At 45.2% G+C, this 22,391-nt stretch overlaps 1 protein-coding gene across 4 annotated transcripts in view; it reads left to right on the top strand.

Annotated features, from left to right (window-relative positions):
* The window catches only part of PAPPA2 (pappalysin 2), a 208,633-nt gene that overhangs the window by 100,091 nt on the left and 86,151 nt on the right, over window positions 1-22,391 (top strand). For all 4 annotated transcript variants that reach the window (XM_066597487.1, XM_066597489.1, XM_066597488.1 and 1 more), the window contains exons 12-13: window positions 16,139-16,228; window positions 18,214-18,349. In XM_066597487.1, the coding sequence (XP_066453584.1) occupies window positions 16,139-16,228; window positions 18,214-18,349 (226 nt within the window). The remainder of the gene's footprint in view (window positions 1-16,138; window positions 16,229-18,213; window positions 18,350-22,391) is intronic.

Raw genomic sequence — 22,391 nt, 5'->3', positions numbered from 1 at the left:
CACACCAGAAATACTGAGGAGGAGGCCTTGTACCTTTAAACACGTCTTTTTGCTGGCATGCATCACAATAAAAAAAGAAGTTGGGTGTGCTTTCTCATTTTTGTGCTTTTTATTTTTGAAGTGTCACGCCAAATACCAGTTTTTACTCTGCCTAAATTTGTGTTGTCCTACACCCACAGAGTGAGGCATTCACCTGGTCAGGCTGCACCTCCATATTGTATCATCACACTGTGCTCTCTCACCCCCATAGACTTGTAGACCTCTTAGTATCCCAAGGGGATTACTCTACCCTTTCTTTCAGTACTTAGGGAGAAATTATTGAATGTATAGCGCTTGAATTTTGGTTGGACATTAAGAAAAAATGTCAGCATCACATGCCATAGTATGGAGATAATCCGAATCAGGGGCGTAGCCAAAAGCGCATGGGCCCGGGTGCAAACGTTTGCCTTAACCCCTTAACGCAGAGGCATAACTTGAAGCTCCATGGCCCCAGTGCAAAACCTGCAACAGGACCCCCAACTATAAAACTTTATTCATAGTACTGGGCTCCCTATATGGAGAAGAGAGGCTTTATGGGCCCCCTAGGGCTCCTGGGCCTGGGTGCAACCGTATCCCCTACATCCCTTATAGTTACGCCTGTGATTCGAATACAGTGCTATATGGAAGCGCCATACAGCAGCACGTCATTGGTTCATAATAAGACAGTAGCGGAGTGTCAGCAACAGAGACCCAATACAGTGAAAGCATTGAATTGCCCAGTGAAACAATATTCATGACCGTGGTAAAATGGTCCAAATATCTAAAAATCAGGTTGAAACCATGGAACCTAATTTACTTAAATTTTGGTTAAGATTGGTAATTGGAAAAATTAGAGCAGTACCTAATACAAACGCATCAACAAACATTGTATCAGTCTCACCATACATGGAATACAAACAATGTAAAGGCGGAATAGCCGAATTAATAACAAAAATCAGCATGCCAGTGAGTAGGATTTATTTTATTACAATATTTATCTATAAAGTTAGACAGCTTCCATGGAAAATGTTTTCAAGCTGTCACAGATGTAAAATCTTTCATCTTGTCATAAAACTTGAGGTATTGGAATTGAATGTGTTTCAACATTCTGGTTCATTTGTGTAGGTTACCCATGGTGATGTTATTACTGCGATCTATAAGATCTTTCATCAAATTACAGTTAAGACATTGGTGCCCAACTGGGAACTTCGAATACTTTCATGTGTCCACCAAACTTACTGTGGTTCATATTCTTCTTTTCTGTGACACAATTGATTTAATAGAACCATATTTGCTGTGAACAGTGTGTTGACCTCCAGGATAAGTTTTGAACAGCCGTGGGTTGAATGCGGCAATAATACTACTGATCATGAAAACCTAAAGTGAAATAAATGCCTAGCACTGGGTAGATGCTGATTCTCAAAATCCAGACATGCAGGTTTGTTCTTTATTAGTACGGCTGGTTCACTTTCCAGCTGTGTGTATGCTAACAATTTATTTAGCAGCTATAAAGCATTTTTTTGAGTTGCCCTTTTCAAGGACAGACAAAATAATTATGTTTTTCTTGCTATTGTAAATAATATTAATAGCAATTGAAAAGGCAGTGGGAGTGCAGAGGTAGCAAGAGGGGCCATAAATGCTGCTCTTCCACAGAAGAAAACAGAATTGTAAATGACATATACAGGGGGTGGACAAAAGTATGAAAACACCATATGAAATGTATGGATTTTAACGATTAGCACTGAGCTGCCCTATTGACCCCTGCTTGGCTGAGAGCTTTCCTGCCAAATTTGTTTTTACTTTACCTCTTGCCCTGCTCCGGGTGGTTTTGAGGGGCCAGTTGGTAACAGCAGCTGAGTGTCTCAAAGCCCTGAACGATGGAACCTTGTTGCTCGGGCAGATGTTCACTTCTGCCCGGCAGCGCCTGTGTCATATTACCTTCACTTAAGTTGCATGGGATTATAAATCCTATTTCAATAAGACCAATTTTAAGGCATGCATTTAGAACGGTGTTTCCATATTTTTGTCTACCCCCATTTATTAGGTGAGGATCCTGCTTCAAATTTTGCATTTAAGCCCCATGAGCTTCAAGCTACAGTACATTTCTTTGATAAACCATGCTAGCATGAGTCCTTGTCAATTTGCACCACTGTATCTACTTCATAGAGGATGATTAGTTGATTCCTCTATAAGAAAAGGTCACAGAACACTGACTGCAGAGCAGAAGATTATATTTCTTTCACAACAGTGGCACAAACTCTTGATGATTACAAATACATTGAGTGGAACACTGAGCTTGGTAGTTGCAGGAGGCACTTGATGACAGAAAACACTTGAAAGTTGCAAAACTCTTATATTCACTTTTGAGTAGTCCTCTATCAAGGTCAGATAACCATGTAAAACTCTGCAAGTCCACAAAAAGTCAGGTTGCTCTCACAGTGGCTGGTGGTTTACTTGTCCAACAGTGCCACTGTGGGTCTCTGGGAGGCTACCCTCTGCCACAGAATTACTTGCCTTGGTGTTTTCCCGGGATTCCGCCAGCCATTTTATGTTGATCTGTCCTGCATCCCAATGGGTCCATATTACCACTAGGCTACTACATTTCATAGAATTTACCCCAATTCACTAGAGATGAGCGAGCACCAAAATGCTCGGGTGCTTGTTACTCGAGATGAACTTTTCGCGATGCTCGAGGGTTCGTTTCGAGTAACGAACCCCATTGAAGTCAATGGGCGACCCGAGCATTTTTGTATATCGCCGATGCTCGCTAAGGTTTTCGTTTGTGAAAATCTGGGCAATTCAAGAAAGTGATGGGAACGACACAGCAACGGATAGGGCAGGCGAGGGGCTACATGTTGGGCTGCATCTCAAGTTCCCAGGTCCCACTATTAAGCCACAATACCGGCAAGAGTGCCCCCCCCTCCCAACAACTTTTACTTCTGAAAAGCCCTCATTAGCAATGCATACCTTAGCTAAGCACCACACTACCTCCAACAAAGCACAATAACTGCCTGCATGACACTCCGCTGCCACTTCTCCTGGGTTACATGCTGCCCAACCCCCCCCCCCACGACCCAGTGTCCACAGCGCACACCAAACTGTCCTTGCCCAGCCTTCAGCTGCCCTCATGCCACGCCACCCTCATGTCTATTTATAAGTGCATCTGCCAGAGGAAAAGCAGGCACACACTGCAGAGGGTTGGCACGGCTAGGCAGCGACCCTCTTTAAAAAGGGCGGGGCGATAGTCCACAATGCTGTACAGAAGCAATGAGAAATGCAATCCTGTGCCACCTCCATCTGGAGCTGCACACGTGGGCATAGCAATGGGGAACCTATGTGCCACACACTATTCATTCTGTCAAGGTGTCTGCATGCCCCAGTCAGACCGCGTTTTTTTATAAATAGTCACAGGCAGGTACAACTCCGCAATGGGAATTCCGTGTGCACCCACAGCATGGGTGGCTCCTTGGAACCCACCGGCGGTACATAAATATATCCCATTGCATTGCCCATCACAGCTGAGGTAATAATGTCATGTTTAATGCAGGTGGGCTTCGGCCCACACTGCATGCCCCAGTAAGACCGGGGTTCTTTAGAAGTGGACACATGCAGTTACAACTCCCTGTGCACCCACAGCATGGGTGGCTCCCTGGAACCCACCGGCGGTAGATAAATATATCCCATTGCATTGCCCATCACAGCTGAGGTAATAAATTCATGTTTAATGCAGGTGGGCTTCGGCCCACACTGCATGCCCCAGTCAGACTGGGGTTCTTTAGAAGTGGACACATGTAGTTACAACTCCGTGTGGACCGACAGCATGGGTGGGTGCCAGGAAGCCACCGGCGGTAGATAAATATATCCCATTGCATTGCCCATCACAGCTGAGGTAATAAATTCATGTTTAATGCAGGTGGGCTTCGGCCCGCACTGCATGCCCCAGTCAGACTGGGGTTCTTTAGAAGTGGACACATGCAGTTACAACTCCCTGTGCACCCACAGCATGGGTGGCTCCCTGGAACCCACCGGCGGTACATAAATATATCCCATTGCAGTGCCCAACACAGCTGATGTTACGTGAGCTGTAATGCAGGTGGACAAAACATTTATTTGATTACACTGTAGGCGAGGGCCCCCAAAAATTGGTGTACCAACAGTACTAATGTACCTGAGAAAAATTGCCCATGCCCAACCAAGAGGGCAGGTGAAACCCATTAATCGCTTTGGTTAATGTGGCTTAATTTGTAACTAGGCCTGGAGGCAGCCCAGTAAAAATAAAAATTGGTTGAGGTGAAAGTTTCAACGCTTTAATGAGCATTGAAACGTATAAAAATGGTTTAGAAAAATTATATGACTGAGCCTTGTGGGCCTAAGAAAAATTTCCCGTTCGCCGTGATTACGTCAGGTTTCAGGAGGAGGAGCAGGAGGAGGAGGAGGAATATTATACACAGATAGATGAAGCAAAAAGGTCCCCGTTTTGGATGGTGATAGAGAACGATGCTTCCATCCGCGGGTGCAGCCTACGTATTGTTTAGGTATCGCTGCTGTCCGCTGGTGGAGAAGAGAAGTCTAGGGAAATCCAGGCTTTGTTCATCTTGAAGAGTGTAAGCCTGTCGGCACTGTCGGTTGACAGGTGGGTACGCTTATCCGTGATGATTCCCCCAGCCACACTAAACACACTCTCTGACAAGACGCTAGCCGCAGGACAAGCAAGCACCTCCAGGGCATACAGCACGAGTTCAGGCCATGTGTCCAGCTTCGACACCCAGTAGTTGTAGGGGGCAGAGGCGTCACCGAGGATGGTCGTGCGATCGGCTACGTACTCCCTCACCATCCTTTTACAGTGCTCCCGCCGACTCAGCCTTGACTGGGGACCGGTGACACAGTCTTGCTGGGGAGCCATAAAGCTGTCAAAGGCCTTAGAGAGTGTTCCCCTGCCTGCGCTGTACATGCTGCCTGATCTCTGCGCCTCCCCTGCTACCTGGGCCGCGGAAATGCGCCTTCGGCCACTAGCGCTGTCGGATGGGAAGTTTACCATCAGTTTGTCCACCAGCGCCCTGTGGTATAGCATCATTCTTGAACCCCTTTCCTCTTCGGGAATGAGAGTGGAAAGGCTCTCCTTATACCGTGGGTCGAGCAGTGTGTACACCCAGTAATCCGTAGTGGCCAGAATGCGTGTAACGCGAGGGTCACGAGAAAGGCATCCTAACATGAAGTCAGCCATGTGTGCCAAGGTACCTGTACGCAACACATGGCTGTCCTCACTCGGAAGATCACTTTCAGGACCCTCCTCCTCCTCCTCCTCCTCAGGCCATACACGCTGAAAGGATGACAGGCAAGCTGCATCTGTACCCTCAGCAGTGGGCCAAGCTGTCTCTTCCCCCTCCTCATGCTCCTCCCCCTCCTCCTCCTCCTCCTCCGGCCATACACGCTGAAAGGATGACAGGCAAGCAGCATCTGTACCCTCAGCAGTGGGCCAAGCTGTCTCTTCCCCCTCCTCCTCTTGCTCCTCCCCCTCCTCCTCAACGCGCTGAGATATAGACATGAGGTTGCTCTGACTATCCAGCGACATACTGTCTTCCCCCGCCTCCGTTTCCAATTCCAAAGCATCTGCCTTTATGCTTTGCAGGGAACTTCTCAAGAGGCATAGCAGAGGAATGGTGACGCTAATGATTGCAGCATCCCCGCTCACCATCTGGGTAGACTCCTCAAAGTTTCCAAGGACCTGGCAGATGTCTGCCAACCAGGCCCACTCTTCTGTAAATAATTGAGGAGGCTGACTCCCACTACACTGCCCATGTTGGAGTTGGTATTCCACAATAGCTCTACGCTGCTCATAGAGCCTGGCCAACATGTGGAGTGTAGAGTTCCACTGTGTGGGCACGTCGCACAGCAATCGGTGCACTGGCAGATGAAACCGATGTTGCAGTGTCCGCAGGGTGGCAGCGTGCGTGTGGGACTTGCGGAAATGTGCGCAGAGCTGGTGCACCTTTCCAAGCAGGTATGACAAGTGTGGTAGCTTTTCAGAAAGCGCTGAACCACCAAATTAAAGACATGGGCCAGGCATGGCACGTGCGTGAGGCTGCCGAGCTGCAGAGCCGCCACCAGGTTACGGCCGTTGTCACACATGACCATGCCCGGTTGGAGGCTCAGCGGCGCAAGCCAGCGGTCGGTCTGCTCTGTCAGACCCTGCAGCAGTTCGTGGGCCGTGTGCCTCTTCTCTCCTAAGCTGAGTAGTTTCAGCACGGCCTGCTGACGCTTGCCCACAGCTGTGCTGCCACGCCGCGTGACACCGACTGCTGGCGACGTGCTGCTGCTGACACATCTTGATTGCGAGACAGAGGTTGCGTAGGAGGAGGAGGAGGGTGGTTTAGTGGAGGAAGCATACACCGCCGCAGATACCACCACCGACCTGGGGCACGCAATTCTGGGGGTGGGTAGGACGTGAGCGGTCCCAGGCTCTGACTCTGTCCCAGCCTCCACTAAATTCACCCAATGTGCCGTCAGGGAGATATAGTGGCCCTGCCCGCCTGTGCTTGTCCACGTGTCGGTTGTTAAGTGGATCTTGGCAGTAACCGCGTTGGTGAGGGCGCGTACAATGTTGCGGGAGACGTGGTCGTGCAGGCCTGGGACGGCACATCGGGAAAAGTAGTGGCGACTGGGAACCGAGTAGCGCGGGGCCGCCGCCGCCATCATGCTTTTGAAAGCCTCCGTTTCCACAAGCCTATACGGCAGCATCTCCAGGCTGATCAATTTGGCACTGTGCACGTTTAACGCTTGAGCGTGTGGGTGTGTGGCGGCGTTCTTGCGCTTGCGCTCAAACAGTGGCGCTAGCGACGTCTGGACGCTGCGCTGAGAGACATTGCTGGATGGGGCCGAGGACAGCGGAGGTGAGGGTGTGGGTGCAGGCCAGGAGACGGTAGTGCCTGTGTCCTCAGAGGGGGGTTGGATCTCAGTGGCAGGTTGGGGCACAGGGGGAGAGGCAGTGGTGCAAACCGGAGGCAGTGAACGGGCATCGTCCCACCTTGTGGGGTGCTTGGCCATCATATGCCTGCGCATGCTGGTGGTGGTGCCTCCCCAGCTGATCTTGGCGCGACAAAGGTTGCACACCACTGTTTGTCGGTCGTCAGGCGTCTCTGTGAAAAACTGCCAGACCGTAGAGCACCTTGACCTCTGCAGGGTGGCATGGCGCGAGGGGGCGCTTTGGGAAACAGTTGGTGGATTATTCGGTCTAGCCCTGCCTCTACCCCTGGCCACCGCACTGGCTCGGCCTGTGCCCACACCCTGACTTGGGCCTCCGCCTCCTCGCCCGCGTCCACGTCCTCTAGGCCTACTCCTACCCCTCAGCATGGTGTATTACCAGTAGTGCAGAAACAGAACTCTGTAATTAAATGTGCCGCTTATTGGCCTGTGGTTGGAGGCTGACTTCGTTTACGGAACGCCAGGAAATAATTTTGCGCAAGCCTGCTGTAACACTTAGCTGGCTGCGTATGATTTTGTAGAACTACTACACCCAGCACACACAGACCCAGAACACTGAGCACAGTGACAGGCAGGCCAAATAGATTTTTTGCCCAATATTTTTTAGAAAAGGCCCACTGCCTATATTCAATCAATAATATGTCTTCTGTCCCTGCCTCCACACTTCTGTCCCTGGACTATGTCACAGAACTGCAGAGTGTTGCACTGTCAACTGCAACACAGCGGTGATTTCAGAGCCCAGCCAGAGCCAGGAAATAATTTGGCGCACGCCTGCTGTAACACTTAGCTGGCTGCGTATGATTTTGTAGAACTACTACACCGAGCACACACGGACCCAGAACACTGAGCACAGTGACAGGCAGGCCAAATAGATTTTTTGCCCAATATTTTTTAGAAAAGGCCCACTGCGTATATTCAATCAATAATATGTCTTCTGTCCCTGCCTCCACACTTCTGTCCCTGGAGTATTACTGCAGGGCGCAATGCTCTGCACGGCCGATATACCAAAAAAAAAAAGTGCAACACTGCAAAAAGCAGCCTCCACAGTACTGCACACAGTTACATGTGGCCCTAAGAAGGACCGTTGGGGTTCTTGAAGCCTAAAATACTCCTAACGCTCTCCCTGCCTCCACACTTCTGTCCCTGGAGTATTACTGCAGGGCACAATGCTCTGCACGGCCGATATACAAAAAAAAAAAAAATGTGCAACACTGCAAAAAGCAGCCTCCACAGTACTGCACACGGTTGGATGTGGCCCTAAGAAGGACCGTTGGGGTTCTTGAAGCCTACAATAACTCCTAACACTCTCCCTATAGCAGCTCCAACACGATAGCACTTTCCCTCAGCTATGTCAGAACGCATCTGTGGCGAGCCGCGGGAGGGGCCGATTTTTATACTCGGGTGACACTTGATCTCGCCAGCCACTCACTGCAGGGGGGTGGTATAGGGCTTGAACGTCGCAGGGGGAAGTTGTAATGCCTTCCCTGTCTTTCAATTGGCCAGAAAAGCGCGCTAACGTCTCAGAGATGAAAGTGAAAGTAACCCGAACATCGCGTGGTACTCGTTACGAGTAACGAGCATCTCGAACACGCCTATACTCGAACGAGTATCAAGCTCGGACGAGTACGTTCGCTCATCTCTACAATTTACCCTTAGTTGTGCACATACAAATCTACACATCACCCAGTACTGTGAACAACAAAAGTATGGCCTCCGGTCAGAGTACAGTTGACACAGTTTAAAGGGGTTGTCCCGAGGCAGCAAGTGGGTCTGTACACTTCTGCATGGCCATAATAATGCACTTTGTAATGTACATTGTGCATTAATTATGAGCCATGCAGAAGTTATAAAAAGTTTTATACTTACCTGTTCCGTTGCTGGCGTCCTCGTCTCCATGGTGCCGACTAATTTTCGCCCTCCGATGGCCAAATTAGCCGCGCTTGCGCAGTCCGGGTCTTCTGCAGTCTTCTATGGGGCTCCGTGTAGCTCCGTGTAGCTCCGCCCCGTCACGTGCCGATTCCAGCCAATCAGGAGGCTGGAATCGGCAGTGGACCGCACAGAAGAGCTGCGGTCCACGGAGGAAGAGGCCATCTTCAGCGGTGAGTAGAGAAGTCACCGGAGCGCGGGGATTCAGGTAAGCGCTCCGGTGAGCTTTCTTTACCTCCCTGCATCGGGGTTGTCTCGCGCCGAACGGGGGGGGGGGTTGAAAAAAAAAAAAACCCGTTTCGGCGCGGGACAACCCCTTTAAGTTCTTTGTTAGAATGGGGGTACCGTTCACCTTAAAACTGCAACAGCAACAACACAGTAGTATATTGCAGTAGTATATATTACACTTGGAATAGTACTCCACTCAGTTCAACTTCAGCTTTACACAGTTCAATATGATCTTCACTTTAACTTAAAGGGATCCTGCCTGAAGCACCATGAACTAACTCATGGTGCTATTAGGACAGGTGACAGGGAGTTGGGTGCTTTATTCTTCTGTTGAGTCCATGATCTGGCCCAAAAATCCAACTATTTACATAGACTTGTATAGAAAGCCACGCACACAGGACTCTGAAAAGAGTCAGAATTTCAGCCGACACATGGAATTCAGCAGCCGGCACCATGGGAACAAAGAAGTGGATGAGTATGAAAAATTCATCAGCTGGCTCCCTGTCACCTAATAACCAAATAACCATGTATAAATACATGAGGGGACAATACAAGGATCTCTCCCATGATCTGTTTATTCCAAGGACTACGATGGTAACAAGAGGGCATCCTCTATGGTTAGATGGAAGCAGGTTTCATCACCAACACAGAAGGGGGTTCTTTTCTGTAACAGCAGTGAGACTGTGGAACTCTCTGCCTGAGGATGTGGTGATGGCAAAATCGATAGAGGAGTTTAAGAGAGGACTAGACATCTCTTCAGTGCACTATGATATTAAAGGATATAGACATTAAATAACCAGCAGGGTTGTTGATCGGGGTCTTGGAGTTAGGTAGGAACTTTCCAATATTGATCCAGGGATTATTCAGATTGCCATTATGGAGCTGGGAAGGAATTTGTTCCCCAAAATAGCTTCTGCCTCATTGGGGTTTTTCTGCCTTCTTCTGGATCAAAATGGGGGGGGGGGGGGGGGTGAGGGTGGAAGCAGGCTGAACTAGATGGACATTGTCCTCTTTCAGCCTAACATACTATGTTGCCTGTTTTAACAGCACCATAAGAGTAAGTTTATAGTGCTTTAGGTAGGTGACAGATTTACTCTAACTTACAGTGTAACATACAATACTTGAACTTTTCTTTCTACACAGGAGGAGAGATACTCTGTAAACACTTGGCCTATCTTCCATAAGCCCTTTAAGCTAACACTTTCCCTCATAGTCCCATTGGTCAAATGATTTCTCAGGGCTGAAACAATAAACCATTTCTAAGGCTATCAGACAGCTAATTTCTCCATTTTGTGTGGTCATTCACTCTCACATTCAGTCTTCCACAGTCCACAAAACACTTTCCCTAAGCCAGCTCACTGACTTTCTCTCTGTGAGGGTGAATTCACACGGGCGAGTTTCACGCGCAAGTTCCTTCAGATAGCAATATGGACGGAACTTGAGCGTGTTAACCCTTTCCAATCCAATTTCTATCCTGGTTTTCCTAGGGGGCTTACTCTTTTTCTGCTGTTATACAACGACGCTATCTGCTGGCTAAAGCCAGTACTACATGAGGTGACACGTTGGATAGGCTCCGACAGCAGAGAGGCTGGCAATATACAGTAAGAGAACCTCGACGGACGTCTTTCAACATCGGAGCTGTACAGCCTTAAATCATAATGTCTTCAGAGGTCAGACAGTGGATTGGAAAGGGTTAATAGCAAATTGATCTCAATGTGTTTATTTGCATGAGCGATTTTTTTTCTTGCCGTGATGCTGCGAGATTGAAAAATCCCTGCATGTCCTATTTTTGGGCAGTTCCTCGCCCATAATTTCCTATGAGATCTTTAAAGGAATTGCATGCAAAAAAGTGTAAAACGAATGTGAAAATCGCAAGTACATAAATGCAATGTGTTTTTTATGCAAAAACGCACCCTGCTCACATCCAGAACCGCATTATTACAAGTCTGATATTAGTTTGAGTTTCTCAGACCAATATCGCACTTGCCCATGTGAATGCACCCTTGCACCTCTGGGTCTCTGTTTCAACTTCAGGGAACACAATGCATAGCTTCCACTCAGGCATGCTGGCACTTATTCCAGCCTGCAGTCCATCGGTGGGCAAGATCATGCCTAATTCCCGTTTAGGCCAATGGTAGATTCCTTCAGCACCTCACATATGGAGCCAATGACTACCCCTTTATAGACCCCCTGCTGCCTTCTACCAGCATTGTGGTGTAGAGAGTCTTCAGAGAGGGTAGGACGATCCGGAGTTCAAGCTGCCCATAGACAATTATGGGCGCCCGCAGCCAAATTAAACCATGCGGGTTTGTTTTCCAGACCTTCTAGTCCGGAAAACATATTGCAGCATGCTGCGTTTTGCCACGGGTCCTGCAAGTCAATGAAAGTTGTCCGATCTGAGGCACACCCGGAACTGTCACTCCAGGTGTGCTGCGGGTCCCGCGAGAAAGCAGGAGATTGAACAAAAAAATCTACACTGCTCATGTGCGGGGGGCGTGCCGGCCAGCGGGCCCGCCCATATGCCAACACGCCTGCCCACATGCACAGAGGAGACGCCAGACAACTCGCACACATCCGGACTGGGAAGTAATGTCCTTATGCCCCAGGGCTCCTGCCTACGGAACCCAACTCACCTGTAGACATGAAGCCAAACCCTGATTCAAGTCAATCTTTGCTAGAGGTTTGATTTGGAGAGAACCTAATTTCTGGCGATTTGTCTCAGCCGAACCCGCAAAAAGAAGAAGCAAGAAAAAGCAGAAGAAAAAAAGAAAAACAAGGAAAGTGAAAAGAAGTAGGAAGAAGAAAGAAAAGGAAAAAGGAGTAGGAAGAGGAAAAGAAAAAGGAGTAGTAAGAGGAGAAAAAGAAGAATGAGAAGAAGTAGAAGGGGAAGGAGAAGAAGAGGAATGAAGAACAAAGGAGGAGAAGGGAGAAGAATCTTCTTCCTTTTACCTACTTTGTTTTTTTCTTTTTTCACTAAATTTGCCTTAAAAAATGCTAAAAATACTTAGAAACACTCATAGGTGACTTAAGAGTATTATACAGAGCACTTATGGTTCTTAGACACTGTTGTACTCCAATTTTAGAGTTTTAGGGATAGCGGTGAAGATCCAGTTTGGTTCAAACTAATTTGGACCAAAACAAACTTATTGCCAAAATTCTGTGAACTGGCGTAACCGAACCTTTCAAAAATACGCTCATCACTATACATGAGAGCTAGTGGAGGCAGTAACATCCTGGACACACACCTCACATGCAGCATTGGGAGAAAGAGTCTAAAACTAGGAGTACTTGGCAAACTGCATATCAGGAGGTCTAAAATGAATGCAGAAATAAGAAGTACAGCCTGAAACATAAAAAAAATACTTTTTTATTTAACTCAACTTACCTAGCATATACAAAACTTTTTTATTCCTTGTCAAAGATGTCCATAGCCTTCAGGCCTGTGTCACACGGGTGTATTTGTGTGCGCAAAATAGAAAATAGAACCCATTGATTTCAATGGGTTCATTTACATGTTACGTGCGCAATTCTATCGTGCAAACAAATATTATGCTCTGCTTTCCTGTGCATTTGCAAAAAGTACAGTAAAAATGCACTTGCACATGCCAAAATGCTACGCCCATTCAGCAAAAACGCAGTCCACGCAAATACGCATACGCTCGTGTGACACAGGCCTTAAAGTAGATTTCTACTCTTTCCTGACATGTTTTCTTTAGAAGAAACATTTAAGTAATTTATAAACCTAAACAAAAGCTACAAATAAAATCCCCAGATAAAGCTTCACAAACGCTTATCACCTACTTCTTGTATATGTGACAGCTGTTAGTTTCTATCACAAGCTTTTTCCATGTTTGCAGCACTTCTCCTCACTACATTTTAATGTGAAGTCACAGTACATTGATTTCTTCTGAGGCAATCCACAGTTCACAACCTTCTGTATGTCACTGCAGACTGCGACTTCTTAGATCATTAAATGGTGTATTTATATAGACTTCGAAGGACCCCTGTGGAAAAATGTTTTGGCCTCTATATTATGCATTCTTCCTCTCTAATTATTTTAATTGTGTCAAGACTGTGGATGAGATCCTTTGTTCTTCAAAACTGATTTGACTTAGGGCTAGATTTTGGGGTTTGTGCCTGTTGTTCCTAAGCTTTCAAGCTTTAACCCCACCAATCGGGATCAGGTCTTTGCTGTAGGCAGCTACTGCAACTTGGTCAGGTTTACCATAATGCGGTACCAGAGATGCGGTCATGCAACCGAGATGTGATCATGGCAGGCAGAATACTTCTGTTACAATAAATCCATCCAAAGGTCAGGGCAAGTAGCAGACAGAGTAAGCATGGTTAATAAACAATTGAGGTTCAGATTGGAGACATCGGGAAAGCTGAATTGAACAGGCAGGTGCAGCTCCCGAGCGAGACGCGCCAAACTGAGGGAGACCATGGGGATTGCAAGATGGATGTCACGGGTGGCTCTGCAATCTATCCCAACAATGGGGGCAACGGTGTCCTACTCGGTCGCAGTACAGTGGCACAAAAGATATATATTTCCTTTTATAATGAATGGTGGTTTGTCACGTGACGCCAGCACTTCATCTGGGACTGTAAGGGTCAATTGTAGCTTTTGAATAGTAAACTGGAAGTGCACAGTTTTACTGAAGCTTGAATATGGTAACACAATATAACAATGGCAGTCTTGCAGAAGTTTGGCAGAGCAATATGATTATGCAGTAGAACAACACAGTGTAATACAGTTGAATTTGAATGAACACAGTTTCCTTTTCAACGGTCTCTCTCTAACTGGAACTAGAGGTTACACAGTACAAATTCCCACAGGCCTAGTTATCTGTTGGGCTTACTGGAAGTTAGTTATGCAATTATTTGAATTGAGATTTAAGATGGACCTCTTGACTATCCCTGGCTTTGACTTCACCGGGTTGTATGTAACTCACTGTTTTAGTGGAACGTGTCCTAGCTTTTCTCCTCACTGCTGGCAGACTAGGGAGCTGATGAATCCTGGCTTCTCTGTTGCATAGTGTGTTGCAGCTGCTCACTCTGCTGAATTCCTCTTACATGACCTCTGACGACAACTCTCTCAGCAGACTACTCACCAACTCCTCCTTCTCTTCCTGTCTTGTTACTGCACTTTCTGCACTCCTTGCCCTCAGCATACTGGCTCACTATACCATTTCCCGCTATGAGCTCTAACCATACACCTTAACCAATCAGTAAGGGCATGACATACAGCCAAAAAGCAGCCATCTGTTGCCAAGCTTTAAGCTTGCACCAGGCTGATGGGATGGTGGTGAATTTGGTGCAAGCAGCATGAATCAATGAACTCTTCCTTTCAGGTGTCAACAGTTCAGGCTGATAGAGGTGGAGTAATGCTGTGGGGAATATTTTCTTGGCAAGACCAAAAGAGGTCCAATGCACTACTACTGTATCTTTAATAAAGTGGCGCTTTACTCTATATGGGCTTATATTTCCCTATATAAAATTTGACATCCAAGTACTGTTGTAAGCCATTTCATGCAGTGGTGGATATACATTGGGGCTTATTTAGTAATGCAGTTTTAGGGCTCGGTCAGATGAGAGTGTGTTCTGCACGTGCATAATGCACGCTTCTAAAAGGACCAATGGGCTCCTATAGAAGCATTTATATGTGAGGAATTTGAAGCACAAAGCAGCACGGACCTAAAGGAGATAGGAGAGGTACGCAGTTTGCTGGAGTTTCCATTGACTCCTATGGGAGCAGGAGTTAATGGTAATCCCCGCGGGGAGTCCTTTCTTCACTGAACACTGTGACAGCACTGAAGGCAATCCCTGCAGCGATGATTTTCGGAGGGGGGCTTGAAATATAAGCCCTACCCCGAAAATCATCCCTAGCTGCAGAAAAAAGAAAAAACTTAACTCGCCTAGAAGTGCTGTCCAGCTCTTCTCCCTGGTCCCTGGCAGTCTTCTTCTGGCTTTCTGGTGGCCGGGGATTGAAAAATCCCCCCTTCTGAAGGCGCTAGCTCTGATTGGCTGAGCACTGTGACTAATCAGAGGCAGTGCTCAGCCATTCATTGAAAACGTGTAGTAAATGTGGGGAAAAAAAGGATGTTTGACCGTTTTCTAGAACAATTTGTACCAGAAAACAATTGAATTTCCAATAGCAAATGAGCCCCATTGCCTAAGGGCACTAAAGCCATGGGCGATTATAACCTCCAAGAACATATATAACATAGAAATATACCATGTGACTGCTATGGAGTCCTTAGAGAAAAGGGAGCCTAGACCAGTTGCCATAATTTTTTCTATTGGATGGTGCAAACCATAATGGCCAGCCCATTTTAATATCTGGTATGGGCCCCTTTCTATTTTATGTATGTTTTTGGCTATGTCCGTAAAATGAAAATAGTATTCCTACTTTCTACTGGAATGCATGAAAAGGACTTGGTTAATGATATCCAGGTTTATCACTACTGCTGGGCAATGATCCACCAAAGATATTCGCAGATCGGTAAAGGTTTTCCCACAAAAATGGGTTTGGATGATAAACCCCTTGCTCTTGATAAGTTATCAGTTGGGCAACAGGGGTCTCTAATCACCTTTGATTTTACATTTGTAGAACCTAACAATATTTTCTAAATTTTGTCAGCTTTCGTGAACATTTCTAAATTGTCCAGATTTTGTCCTCAAAGTGCTGCAAAATGTAATTTTCCAATATATAAACTGCAATTCTACTATTCTAATTATTTGGGTTTTGCAAATGAATATTTATTCAATGGGATAATTTAAAATGCAAAATACCTCCAGTTGGTAAACATGTTTTGATGGATAGTTTAGCACACCGTGGTCCATCACTGGATAATACAGCTCATTTTGTGCTTGAATGCTTTTATACAGTATTGAAGTGTTCCTGAAAAAAAATCTAAACCATTGGCAATTGAGGTGGAAAAAAGGAAGATTATATTTCTACACGTGTCTTGTATTTTGTTTGTAGAGTTGCCTGCCTTTCAATGCGGCTCCTGGAAATAAGATGCTTTCTTGGGCTCCCTGCAATGTGTTTCCTGACCAGAATGTATGGCTAAAGGTAATAAAACTCTTCAAAGGTGCAGTGAAAATTGTGCAACATTTAAAGGCGGACTGCATGTTCCTATATGTGAAATTATGGTAATTTGATAATCTGGTCATTGTAGAACTTCTGTTAATATAGCATTAGTCCAAAACGATCCCAAAGCCAAATTAACAGGAAACTGCTTGATAATCCAACATTAGTTTATGGGTGAAGATGATGGGAAAACTTCAACAGTCTACATTCTTCCAGCGTGGATGGTTAGCAGTCCTACTCCTGATTTAAATAGCTTTTCCACTTTATTTTGTGATGTGAGAATGCTACATACTGTAAGGGAGTGGGGGAGAAAACTGGGTACTCTGAAGGGTAAGACTTGAAGTAGGGTGAAGCATGGGTTTGAGAGTAGTTAACAAAAAAGAGGTGCTGCTTGCCTAGTATGTTGGTTGGTGTCGCAATATGGGACGAAGAGACGTGTAAGAGAACTAAGGCTCTGGTACTTTTTCTACTGCTCTTGGACACTTACAAAAAACTCTGGCCAGCAATGGTCATGACGTTTATGTATACTGGACCCTGAGGAATTTTTTATACCTGTATGCAAATATATAATTCAGCTGTCGAATGAAGAGGTCAACGAACATGGAAACGTCTTACCTGCTGGTTCTTAATAAAGCGTATTTTTAAAGAGAAAAATGTGATTGTCTTCAGAACATTTTACTCTAGTGGCTAACAAACTTTTTTGTAAGAGACCAACATCATCGACTCCACTTTTCTGAAAGTCTGCATCTACCAACTGGTTCTGCCTGAGCTTAGTTCTCTTACATCTCTCTTTATCTCATATTGCTACATGTTAGACGCTATTCAGACTGTGTTCTATCTTTGTCCCGTGGGTTCCATCTGAATTCCTAAAAATTCCTGGCATGTACCCGTAGGCCTTCATTTTTAGTCAAATAGAGACCAAAGAGGTCTTCTTTTTACATGGTCATCATTTCTTTTCAGTTCATATGCCGGAAAGGACATTTCTTCAGAGACCTCATTGGTCCCACTTGACTAATGAAAACCTAAGGTTCTGTCCCAGGGTTCTGTATGAACTTTTTTTTAGGGAATTCCGATAGAACCCGGAGACATACAGTAGAGTAAAATGTGGCTTAAACAGAGCCTGACAAAAATGGCAAAAAATAGCAGAGACCTCCACTTATTCCCAGAATAGAAGGCGTTGCCTTGCTCATCGTTGTGCCTCTATCTGTCATTAATGTGACACTGTGAAGGGTCATTGATTTCAAGGTGGTACTGCCATGTTTTTTAGATATGGCACCAGTGAAATTAGTGACATCTTCTTGGAACTGGCTTTGAGTCTTGCCACGATAATATCAGATGATAACCTACAATGGGAAACATAGTATTTTTAGACAATTTTATTAATTAAGAACTTTTGGGGGGAATTCACTATTTGATGTATACCAGTTTTCTGGTGTAAAAAATGTCACAAGACTTGGCACCAGACAAATTTGCCTAAAAATGTGCACCTTTTGAGATTCTTCACTGCTCTTATAAATTTTCCCCAAACTCAGCAGGCTTAGCAGGAAAGGGCAGTGCAACCAATGGTCCAACAGATTTGGTAAATTTGCCAGTTTTAGTAAATTCTTCCCTATGTCTATTTAGTGCATTCAAAAGTTTGCATCTGTAAAATGGATGTCCAGCCATCACAACGATATAATAGGAAATGAATCAGCACCAAATGGTGAACCTAAAAGTATGTAATTAAAATATAGCTATTCAATTTCTAACGATTCCTACCTGTTCACGATACTATGTTTATTTGCACAGGAGTACATAATGGCCAGCCCTTTTTAGTACATGCATAAGGCTTTTATTCGCTTGATACAGTTACATTTACAATTTCCCTAGCTGTATGATAGATGCCGCCATCAGCCGGGTATGTGAATAGATTGTGATTTTACATGTGTTAACTCTTACCTTCTCATTATTAATCCTTCCTCGCTTAGGTTAGATTTGATAAGCCCAGTCTTGCAGATTCAGTCCTCGTTTACCTGTCCTCTGATGGTAACCTTCCTAGCAGCGCCCCGAAGGCCACAGTCACCGCTCATCTGACAGATGTGACAGGACAGAACCTTTCGCTTGGTGAGTAAAGTGGATACAAAGAATGATGTTTATTAACAATGGCAGACTATAGGTGAAAAATGTATTGTAAATTTACTGGCATTCAGTAAAACTAACATAAGGATGGGTTAGGGGTATACGTACCTACTGTAGAGATTGCTCAGAGTACTTGGAGGGGGGGGGGGGGGGGTGACCCAGCCCCTATTGACCTCATCCCCTTTGCTACTGGGTGGTAGGAAGCTGTGTAGGACTCCCCTCTGGGTGAGGGGTGGATGGGGAAGTAAACATGACTGGCTTTGGCTTTAGAATGCAGACACCCAGCTTACAGGAAGGGGGCAACAGGTTCCTTAGGTCCTCCTGGCTAGATGATCTTCTTCCTATGCATGGCAGTGTCTTCTGAAGCTACATGAACCATCTTCCTCCTGGCTCTATTTCCTCCCCTATGATGTTCTGAGGTGCTGCTGTCAGCCAATGGACTCCCCTGCAACACACGTGCTTAGTTCTGCTCCTGTATTTATGTTATGAGCTGGGTTCTGATGTTGTAACTATGTACTGAGGCTGTAACTTGCTATATTTATGTTATGAGTTTGGATCTGATTCTGTTTTTATGTACTAAGCATGGTTCTGCTGCAGTTGTTATATTATGGGCTTAATTCTGGTATGTTAATTATGTCCTGAGATTGGCTCGCACTGTATTTTTCGTTGTAAGCTTGGTTCTGGTGCTCTATTTATGTTATGAGCTTGGCTCTGGTGCTCTATTTATGTTATAGGCTTGATTCTGGCATTCTAATTATGAATGGGGGTTGGCTTGTACTGTCTTTATGTTACAAGCTGGGTTCTAGTGTTGTATTTATGTTATGAGTTTGTTTCTAGTGCTGTATTTAGGTTATGGGCTTGGTCCTGGTATTGTAACTATTGTTAACTATGTACAATACCATAACTATGTACTGAGGTTGGTTTGTGCTTTAGTAATGTTATGACTTTGGTTCTGGTGCTGTATTTATATTATGAGTTTGTTTCTAGTGCTGTATTTATGTTGTGCGCTTAGCTCTGGTATTGTAATTATTGTTAACTATGTACTGAGGTTGCTTTGTGCTTTATTAATGTTATGATTTTGGTTCTGGTGCTGTATTTATGTTAGGAGTTTGGTTCTGGTTATGCATCTATATTTTAGGCTTGGTTCTGGTATTCTAATTGTGAACGTAGGTTGGCTCGTACTGTATTTATGTTACAAGCTTGGTTCTAGTGCTCTATTTATGCTATGAGTTTGGTTCTAGTGCTGTATTTATGTTCTGACTTTGGTCTTGCTTATGTATTTATAGCATGGGCTTGGTTCTGGTATTGTATCTAATGTACTGAGATTGATTTGTGCTGTATTAATATTATGGGTTTTGATTTTCTATAGTACTTATTTTTTAAATAGCATTTCTGTAATTGGTTTTCATTAAAACTCAAATCAGAATTGAGGTCAGAGGGGCTGGAGACTGAACGAACTCGGATCTCCGCCCGTTGAGATTGACATTGGAGGGCATCTAGCATCTTGCAATATATGCCAACGCATGCAAGCTGCAGAAGCACAATGGTTAAAAATTCTTAATAACAAGCAATTACAGTATTGCTTTTGCACATAATACTAGCAATGCAAAAAAAATCAAACTTGTCAGTGTGATACATCTCATGTTATCTCATACAGAACATGGCGGTTTACAAAGCAGCAGATGGAGTAAGGATTCAGTATTTCTTATATCTGCAGTCATCAAAGGATAAATATACAGTGTAATAAATGTATATTTTCCCCTGGCGTACAAGGAAGCACATATAAAAACTGTCCCAAATGTTGATTTGTAAATGGCGCAGTAACAGATAACTCCGGGCTTACTACCCAGAAGTAAGAGATAAGATTGTTGCGTAGCAACCTCCCAGGCATTGCACATTCAGCATGTCATAGGTGTCATCATATGATCTCTCCGGTATTTTTAATGATTAAGTCATGCCATCTGCTGGAGTTATTTTGGCTTCATTATTGTCACGTTAGTTATTACTTAACAACTCGTGAAGGTGTTTATAGATATAAAGGCAATAACAGAACACTGTGTCATTGTCAGTGAATCGCTAACATCCGGGAGACATCTGTTCCTTCGATGAGACTTCAAGTCCAGCAACTTGTTTACAATCACATGGTGAACATTTGGACAAAGTTTCTTATGTTATCACCCTATTAAGTGGTGCATCCATACAGATTGAGAAGTAATGCTCTACTACTTATACTAATGAGAGCCATACATAAAAGCAAGTGCCAAAGATGGCGCGGTTGTCTACAGCAGCCATATTTTCTAAACTGTTATCCGACTCTACTTTTAGTCTGCTCCAACTTTTATGCTTTATGTAAAGATCCAAGTTTAAGGATAAGGAGGATTAAGGATAATGAGGAGGACTTGCAACATGATGGATGGAGTTACAGTTGCTGAACTTTATTATATTTTAAAGGGGCTGCCCTGGATGGTATTTGTGGCCCCCTCGGGTTCACAAGTAGGGACTTGATCTCAGCTTGCTGTCATGTCCAAACAGGACGTACCGGAACTGTAACCTGGAATATTAGGGCAAATGCCCACCCAACAATAAAGACAACTGCATCAAGGGAAATACTGTCCCTAAAGAACCTACCCAGGGAAGAGACGGGCCTGTATGCAGGTAACCCGCCCTGAGAAGGGCTAACCTGATCAAGTACCTAGGCTACTAGCTGACCCTATGTGCGTGGCAAACAAGATGTAACAGATAATAACAGCTGTACTTAGCTTTGCAAAGACTCAGGTAAACAGAGGAACCAGCTCCAAGCTCTGGCCTCCTCCACAGCTAGAGGAAGATTGAAAATAAACCGCAGTCAAGCCAAGTCAGGCTAAATAGTCCTGAAAAACTACTCATGAGTGAGGCCTAACACGTCTCACCCAACACCACTCCCACCAGAGCAGGAAGACAGAAAAACACACACAGAACCTGCACCAGACTATCTAGAAAGGAAGCGATCCCAGAACCACAGCTACACTTGCCCCCTTTCCCCAGTGACACTAGCTAACACAACCAATGATGGTGGCGTCTCCCTTTCCTCCCAAGGGAATGGCTTTGGGACCAGAACCCGATTCCAAGCTATGGGGCCATATGCCCAAACATGCGCCCAAGTGCAACTTTGCATGGTTAATGACAAGAGCTTATGCCGAGACATCATTAAAATCCCAAATGTGGTGCTTGAAACTGTTTATTAATGCAACTACTATCTTAAGGCTTGACGCTAACGTTACAAAAGAAAAAAAATAGTCTCACACCTCCATCTGAAGGCAGTTTTAGCATGGAACTATTACTTTGCAATGTACTCAATAGCAAAAAAGTTAACTCACTGAAAGCTTGCTGTTATAGTCGTAGCTCCTGATGCCTATTCATGACAGCGCGATGGCACGGTGGAGGTGGAGTTGCCTGGGTGAACAAACGGCTATCGCTCACTAAGCGTGGGGAGTCCCCAAAGTCACAAAGAGGCTTCGCAGAAAACCGATGGAAGGCGTATGCGTGTTTCTCCCAGCCGAATCTGCAGACCTAATGCAGCCCCTGTCGGAATGCTTAATTTTCCCTCAAAATACTGAAGTGAGATGACCTCAAGATCAGGCCGGCGGGTTCTTTTATGATGCATGAGTTTCCCCAGACGTCTCCACATCCCACATGCAACCCCGCAGTCAATCCGCACCAGCGCCATACAAGTCATAATATTTTTTCACAGTAGATATAATGGAAATAACCAGCAGAGGTCATACGCAAACCATGTGAGAATATAACATTCAACGTTACATGCACATGAAATAGCTTAACAATTCACACAATATTCCTCCTAGGTATGTTGCTCTTACATTCTCTCGCTACATTAGCATGGCCAGCAGAGGCTACTTCCTTAGGATCTCCACCACCATGTTCCTTGTCCCTAGGCATCAATCTCTCTAAACTTAACCCTTGCCAATCCACTGTCTGACGCCTGAAGACATTCTGATTGAAGCCTGTACAGCTCCGATGTCGGAAGACG

This window comes from Eleutherodactylus coqui, chromosome 3 (genome assembly GCF_035609145.1).
Source record: "Eleutherodactylus coqui strain aEleCoq1 chromosome 3, aEleCoq1.hap1, whole genome shotgun sequence".
NCBI lineage: Eukaryota > Metazoa > Chordata > Amphibia > Anura > Eleutherodactylidae > Eleutherodactylus > Eleutherodactylus coqui.
Note: the sequence above shows the minus strand (reverse complement) of the source record. Positions and strands in the feature narration are given on the sequence as shown.